The sequence below is a fragment of the Rhodamnia argentea genome, chromosome 6, assembly GCF_020921035.1.
Source record: "Rhodamnia argentea isolate NSW1041297 chromosome 6, ASM2092103v1, whole genome shotgun sequence".
Classification (NCBI taxonomy): Eukaryota; Viridiplantae; Streptophyta; class Magnoliopsida; order Myrtales; family Myrtaceae; genus Rhodamnia; species Rhodamnia argentea.
This window is the reverse complement of record NC_063155.1, coordinates 4987802-4995440: the sequence shown is the minus strand read 5'-3', so window position 1 is coordinate 4995440 and position 7639 is coordinate 4987802. Positions and strand designations below refer to the sequence as shown.

Below are 7639 nucleotides of genomic sequence, written 5' to 3'. Positions count from 1 at the left end.
GAAATGGTCAGATATCAAGCACGAAAAACGATCTAATCCTTTTCACAAATTTCAAGTTTCATCTGATAATATCTTCTCTTGCCCCTCCAGATTGATACAAGATTGGAAAAAAAAATGGAGTTCAAAGTACTCTTAAACAATGAATGCAGTCAAGAAAAAGTTAAAGGAACTGTGAAGCTGGATCAACTGAAAATTTGACTATTTTTCAATATACATTGACATTCATAAGAGCAGGTTACAACTTTTATTATACTGCATGTCCATCGGAAAGAAAAAGACACTAGGAAAATTGCAATTGAACGACACGCCTCTCTCAACGAGGCGAAGTTCAAGGAAGAACCAAGGCGATTCTCGAGAAGAAAACCATGACACGGCTCCCTCCTAGTGTTGAGGAGTGAGAGAAGGAAAGGACGGAATAGATTGTAGAATCAACCTCCGACCACTCCTCAGGTTCGGGGAGGTCCCCAAGTCGCTGTGTGGGGGAGAGACCCTCTTGCTGTTGGGAGAGGCGCTCTTTATGCTGGCCATTGGTGTGCTGCTGCTGCAGAGGATCTCGGGAATTTCGTCCTCCGTAATAGTTGGAGGAAGTTTCTCGAATTTTGGTGGCGGCGGCAGTAGAAGATCCGGTTTTCCCATTTTCTGGCTAGAGGGCAACGTGTAAGAGGATCCAATGGTGACGAAAGATGAACGCGGCTGCTTGAGCTTCGACGGAAATGCCAACTGAACCAAAGGCCTGCAAAATGCTCAAAGTTAAATGACCAGAAAATACATTTGTTGGCGAAGAAGCTAAAATGAGAGACTAAAGGATTGAAAGAATTTAAGTAAACCAAACCTGCGAAACCTGGATGGTGTGCTTGGAAGAGCAGAAGCTAAATTCAGCTCATCACTATTCTTATTTTCCATTTTCCATGGAATTTTCTCCGCTTTGTTCCTTTCGCACTTCTCAGTCTCTTCTTCTTCTTCACAATCTGGTCCTCTTAGAGCAGACCCTGAATTCCACATTTAACAATTTCAATGTAGGAATTTCATTTAGTTTCAAGACAATAAAATAGTGTAGACAAACGGATCAGAATAAAGTAGCAGAAGGGTAGAAGGTTGGTGATGGTATCCATTGAGCCACATGCTAAGGCAACGTGAGGACCACTTACCCTCTTTTGTACCAAATGCATTTTTACACCCTTCGCACCGACAGTTGATGGAGCATCCAACACCACCCTTTTTGAAATAAAAACCACCATTAATAAAAATTATAGCCGAAGATCAAATTGGACAGCGTAATCTGACAGGAAAAACCTGATAGCATTCGCAGTATTTCTTGAGGCAACTGGACTTCTTACAATTGCATCCTCTTTTATGTCGTGCTGAAGCTGGCGTTTTGCTAGACTCATCCTGCACAGGAAAAACGGAAGAAGTGACATGTTAGGCAGTGTTTCATATTTTTTATTTTTTATTTCCCTTTTGGTCAATGAGCAGGAAAAAAGTTGACAAATCATATTTTCTCACCCCAAATTCAGAAGCAGATTCAGAAGACCTAATAACTTTTGGAGCAAATGCAAGCGGGTTACGTGACTCAATCTGTTTTCTAGTTGCAAGAACAGTATCCTCGTGAATAGGCTTGTTGAAGCAACCTTGACATGCACATGGCTCGATGCAGTAGACACCAGCAGCAAAACATTCACAGTAACTGCATAGACAATTTCGAAAGGTCAAATAGCATACTAATAGTCTCCAGACTTCCTGAAATTGTTCATCTAATTCAGTTTTGATTTGCCAAAAATGGCCTACGGTGGACGATTTGTCTCTAGGATGAAAATAATTTTCGCTGGAATGACTCAGCAACATCCTGCTTTTCTGGGTTGTTTACAAAAACCATCTCTCAATTATTTAATTTATCAGCATTACGCTACAGTTGTGACCAATTTGATGACATCAAGGCAACCCTTTGGCTTCTATTAAATTGTCACTCAGAGGGAACTGGAGACTCAGTCTGCGCTGAGGATACAACAGCCCCGTGGAAAGTCTTTTATTAAAGGGTTGAAGTTCAGATCTAAATGATTACATACCTTATAACTATGATAAGATTGCTTCCCATAGTCGGCCCTTGTTGGGACAAGAACTTCGCTCAAACAACTTAAATAACATTGCAACTCAGTTTTCTTTCTATGTAACATTTCAGCACTTCTGCAAGCAGTTCTCTGCCACAAGATTCATTTGTAGTGGATCAAGACCAGTTATTTAGGCCCAAGAGAAGAAAAAAAAAGGACCAATTGCTTAGGTTTGAAATATACAGCATGAGAAACTATAGGTTTTGTACATCATGGAAGACTTTATGACTGAGTGCTTTCCATGGCTTGTGGGCCAAAACTGGATGGCAAGAATACTAATCATTGAACACAAAAAAGAATATTCATGAATACAGAGTTCCAGGGTTTAAAAGCAAAATAATTAAGTCAACAAGTGAACTTACAGCTTCAAACATTTTGATTTTTTGCAATTGCAGCGCTTGCAGGTCTCACTTTCTCCACCATTCTCCATTCGTCTCCTGCAAATCAAATAGGGCGTATAAGGAAAAGGGAAGCATCAAAAGCAGTAACTGATAATGCGGTCTTGAAGATCGAGTTATAAACAGATTATAAATGCCTTTTCTTTCGGGGACTAGTCTGGCCATGCTCTTCATAGATCAGATCTGCGGGTGCTTGAGAAGCTTCTTCAGTAACCTGAAGCCCATTATCATCACAGTCCATGTCTTCAGCATTACTCAAAGTCAAAGACTTGTGAAGCAACTCCTGACTAGTCAAGGGAGACTGCAACGAGGTTGTGGACATGTGCACGTTTAATGCTTGGACATCAGATAACAAGCTTTCATGTTTAACTATTCTGGAGTCCTTTGTACTTGAAGTCAATGCATTCAAGTGCAAGCCGATTCCAGGTACAATGCACCGTGTAGAATCACCGCCACGTTTGACAACGACCAGTTGCTTATTTTTTGGGATGTTATTCTCGTCAGATTTAAGTAGTGATGAAGAATTACCACCTGAACCACCATCCAAGCTCTTCTGGTGAGTTCCCACCATCTCAAAATCAAGACAGCGCCTTCTCATACCACGAGGTAGATCAGAGATTGGCTACATATCAACAGACAGAGGTACTTTAGGTTGTTATACCATCCAACGGAATTCTATGCGTTTCAGCAATTAAAACAAACAAGAAATGTTTCTACAAATGGTTGGAAGACTAAGTAGTACTGCTAATGTATCAGATTAAAACAAGAGCTAAAGTATAGATAAACTAACAACAGAGATGAGATTTTTTCAGGAATTTCTGACTGAAGATGCTTCAGAAATCGCAAATACAATTTAAAAGTCACTTTCAGCACCATAACGGCATGTTACAGACGTGTTTTCAGAAAGAATGAGTTCACAGATGGATTAGCAGTTGATATTATAAGCAATAAATTGAAAACATATCTATGTGGAACACTATCATTAAGTTCTAATAGAATTTTGGTGAGAATAAGAAGAAAGTATGAGATTTTGGATCAGGGAAGTCTGTGCATCTGGGCTACCCCTTGAAGAGGCAGTGGATACCGTGCCGGCACGTAAAAAGCAGCAAATTTTGTGAGAGAAAACGTGGAGCAACAATCAAGCTGTGTCTTTTACCTTATTAGCAAATGGAATTAGCGCTCCCACCTCATTATCCATATTTACACTCGAATAAGTACCAGTGTGATCACCAAGAGTGCTTATTGCAAGACCATTCTGCAAAGAATTTGTGTCTTTCTGCTCGCTGGAATCTACAGGCTGACAAGAAGGCTCCTCTGCTTCATGCTGTTCGTCAAAAGTGAGTTGATACAGTAACTGCTTTTTCAGTTCATCGTTAACCTCATTCTGAGGAAAATTTGACACCATAGAAGCGAAACATCCCACCTCTACATCTGGTGATCTCTGCATCAGTCCCCTAAAAGCAGCAGCATCATTAGGGGAACTAAAGATTAAAAGGTCGGTCGACTCTGAAGCCAAACTCTCCCATCCACACCCTGTATCATTTTTCTGTTGAGAAATTCGCTCATGATGAGATTTACCATCAGGTAAGTCTATTTGGAAGTCCTTTTCAACAATTGGAGCATCTGACTTGGACACAGTACACGCTGCAGCAATGCCACATGGGGTTGGGTTGCAATTTGGACTGCCACAGTCGTATTTTAAGGATTGCGGCAGTTCAATCGCAAATTCTTGGTGCTCGTTGAGTGGCTCCCCGGAAGATTCTCCAATGGGAACCAAGATATCAAAGTTTTCCTGCACCTCACTTTCAATTTCAGCCACCTGAGCCGCATCTGAAACGTCGCGTTCAGCTGTTGGAGTTTTATTCTCATCTTTACACGATGTTCCGGTATTTGATGGATCTGAGTCTTGATGGCTGAAAAAAGAGATATCTGTTAGCAGACATGTACAAACATGGCAGTCTGAGCCAACTGTGCAGGACTAAACAAGAAAGACAGACAATCACCTTCTCAGAAATCTCGATTCCTTGTGAAAAGAACTAACATGTGGAGAAGTGAAAATGGATGGAAGAGATGCAAAAGTCAGCGAGCTGAATGCCTGAGTGATTCGAATGGACTTCACTGGCTTTATGGGGGAGAGACTGTTGATATAATTGAAAACTGGGGAGTCCTGCAATCATCATGAAACTATTATTCTCGGACCATTCTATATATGCATCCAAAGAAAGAATTGCATGGAAGCGATGTAAAGCAGAATTATACACACGAAAAACAAGTGCAAAATGAAGATTCTTAACCAAAAAGTACTGAATACAAGAAAAATGTTCAATTAGCTGATTCTCAAATCAAGTTCTGCTTCTGATAATGCAAAATTTAAATCAAGCATAACATTGTTTCCTGCACAACTGCATACCTTATGTCCGTGTTAAATAAACTCAAGACTTATTGAAATAAAACGTCCCAACTGGAATAAAGGCCAGAATAAAGAAGAGCTCACAACCGAGAGCTCTCAAATGCGAAACTATCTCGAGTGTATGATAAGTTCTCCCTGCCAAAGCTATTTGTGAGCGTATTAGACCAACAAAAAGTGGTCATTCAATAAGATCCACTCCTCAACCCAAGACGATAACAATGACATGTGCGAATTGAAAAGAAATTACATAAAAGAAGAAGCAGCATAACCACTAAAGAACCCTCAAACAACCTCAAGTGCATTAACCACAGGATCTGTAGTTCACTCATAAGAGTGGTTGGTGGTAAACATCTCTAGACATTTCCCCCGAACAACACCACTTTTGACTAATTAAACACTTAGTCAGAAATTTCTGACCCCGAAAAGGAGAATTAGACAGAAACTCCAGACAATTGCTTCAAATCCAAAATCATGCCTCGAACTAGCTCAAAGTAAAATCAAGAGAAAGATTATCATTGAAAAGCAAGGTCGACCAGCATTGACTTGCCAGAGATCTAAATATAGAGAGGTTTAAAGCACCAAGTGGAGATCTACTCAAATTGGCTGGAGTTCAGACCATACTTCCAAACAACTTTAAGTAATTTGAAGCTTCTTCTTTCCCCCTTCAAAACCCCCCGAATTCTTCTAAAAACTTCAAAGAAGCTAAACACACTACAATTAACTCGAAGGACAAGATTCCCCATTTCAAAATTAAGGTCAACGACCCAGATGGGAAAGAAATGAAGAACATGCAGACCAGGCAAGGATCGAGACAACACACCACAATCAAGCTTCAAAAGATCCAGGAATTACCAAATCCAACTCGAACCCCCCCGAAAAAAGGAAAAAAGAGAGGAAATTGACGACAAAACCGAAATGGGTGCTCCAGATTCTCAGCCGGGCGAGCGCAAATTACCTCGAATTTAGAGATGGGAGTGGCGATCTGGTTCCTCTCTGGAGTATCCATTTCCAGAGAAGAGACTGCTTCACATTTCCCTCTCTAAAGCACCCCCTCTCTCACCTTCTCTAAAGCCTCTTTCTTTCTGGGTTTCTCAGACAGCGAGAAGAGGGGAGTGAGAGCGAGAGAGAGTAAGAAAAAGTGGAGGAGAATGTAGAAGAGAAGATGAGATTCAAGGAGGAGCGGGAAGGCGGGAGAGAGAGAGAAACTTTAGAGAGAGAGAGAGAAAGAGAGAGATTTTCTCGTGCCGATAAAGTTTAGTGAGTTGGGCCCCACCTCGCAACTCCACAGGACCACAGCTGTCCGTTATTTTTTTCATGTGGTTCCTCGTTACGTTATGATGTAAATGTTATACGAAGATGTTGTTGGGTTTGGTGTTACCATAAATAAAAATAAATTATAAATGTTGGCTTTTGCGACAATGTCATAGAAAATGTTGTTGGGTTTGGTGTTGCCATAAATAAAAAAACAAATTATACATGTTTGCTTTTGGGAAAATGTCATAATTATTTTTCCTTTTTTTAAAATTTTTGGCATCGGGCAAATATATGAAGTAATATTCGCCTTTTGAATAGACAAGTACAGTTATGTTCTCTCTTCTACGGACTTCCCAAAATCTCATTAACGATCAAATACTACGAATTCTTATTATCATCAGCGTGGAGTTGTAACTGGCGAAATTAGCCGTTTCTGACCCGTAAAGTACTCGAAGTATCGATTGCCGCTAAATTCAACTTCATTAAATGTCGTATCTGATAGCGAATCTACGAAATCATCTCATGAATCTATATGCATTTATTTTATGAATCCGATTATGTTTGGCGAAAACAATTCACTTTTTCGTCTTTATTTGAAAGGGAAATGAAGAGCTTTTCGTTTTCTTTTTTTCTTTTTTGAATTAAAAAAAATCATCAGATAATTATGACGCGAAAGAATGGATTTGGAATTCGATTGTCGATAAATATTACACGTCATGAATAATAACTTAATTAGCCCAATTAAATGTGGACCATTACGTACTTTATAATTTAATCACCACTTTGAGGAGATCTCTCTCCCAATTGAATTCTCAATCCCCATTTATTACAATTATTTCTTCAGGGATTGTAAACGTGTTTCTCCAGCATTTACGATATTAATTTCAACGGTCATGATGAAAAAAGTAAATGCGCAAAAGCGTGTAGGAATAAACGAAATCTTATTGGCATTAACTGGAAATAAAAAACACTTTTTAATATTAAGAAGGACATAAATCAAATCTTGTTTTTTGCCACACGTTAAATTGTATTTACTACCCTGCTTTTCTGTTACTAAAGTAATTATTCTTTGGTGGATTTTGACCATGGGCGAGATTAATATTATTCCGGACTCTAACTTAATTACCCAATGAAGCCAAATATAAACTAATGTACGTAGTTTTGGTAATTTATACCAGATGAATACGAAAGAGGACAATTGTACCGCGTAAACTATATTCTCAAAATGTGTGCAATATGTTGAATAATGTGAAAAGTCCATTTAATACAAGATTAACACAGATTATAAAAGATGATCAATTTCAAAACTGATGTAGAAATATTTTTCCTAACAATACACAGGTCTATGCGTGTTCTTTTTCTAACAAAACAGAAGTTTAATTTCATATATCTCAATAGGACTTTCTATTATATTAGTGAATATGTGAATGTACATAATGAAAGTTTTTTATTTTGGTGAAAATTTCCTGCGA

The 7639-nt window shown here is 39.0% G+C and overlaps 1 protein-coding gene across 1 annotated transcript; it reads right to left on the bottom strand.

The window, feature by feature from the left end:
• Nucleotides 1-155: 155 nt before the first annotated feature.
• Nucleotides 156-6079, bottom strand: LOC115743761 (protein tesmin/TSO1-like CXC 2). The gene is made up of 10 exons (XM_030678703.2): nucleotides 5869-6079; nucleotides 4507-4670; nucleotides 3660-4416; nucleotides 2641-3125; nucleotides 2468-2542; nucleotides 1504-1684; nucleotides 1294-1389; nucleotides 1149-1215; nucleotides 833-989; nucleotides 156-733 (listed from the first exon to the last, which is right to left on the bottom strand). The coding sequence occupies exons 1-10, from the start codon at nucleotides 5917-5919 to the stop codon at nucleotides 382-384; spliced, it is 2385 nt and encodes a 794-aa protein (XP_030534563.1). The 5' UTR covers nucleotides 5920-6079; the 3' UTR covers nucleotides 156-381.
• Nucleotides 6080-7639: the final 1560 nt, after the last annotated feature.

What these genes read in the sequence shown, in the direction of transcription:
- LOC115743761 (XM_030678703.2), bottom strand. Translation starts at nt 5,919, where the DNA reads ATGGATACTCCAGAGAGGAACCAGATCGCCACTCCCATCTCTAAATTC. An exon ending in ACTAGTCCCCGAAAGAAAAG is followed by an intron (nt 2,543 to 2,640) that starts GCATTTATAATC and finishes TTTGATTTGCAG; the next exon opens with GAGACGAATGGAGAATGGTG. An exon ending in AATCTGCTTCTGAATTTGGG is followed by an intron (nt 1,390 to 1,503) that starts GTGAGAAAATAT and finishes TTTCCTGTGCAG; the next exon opens with GATGAGTCTAGCAAAACGCC.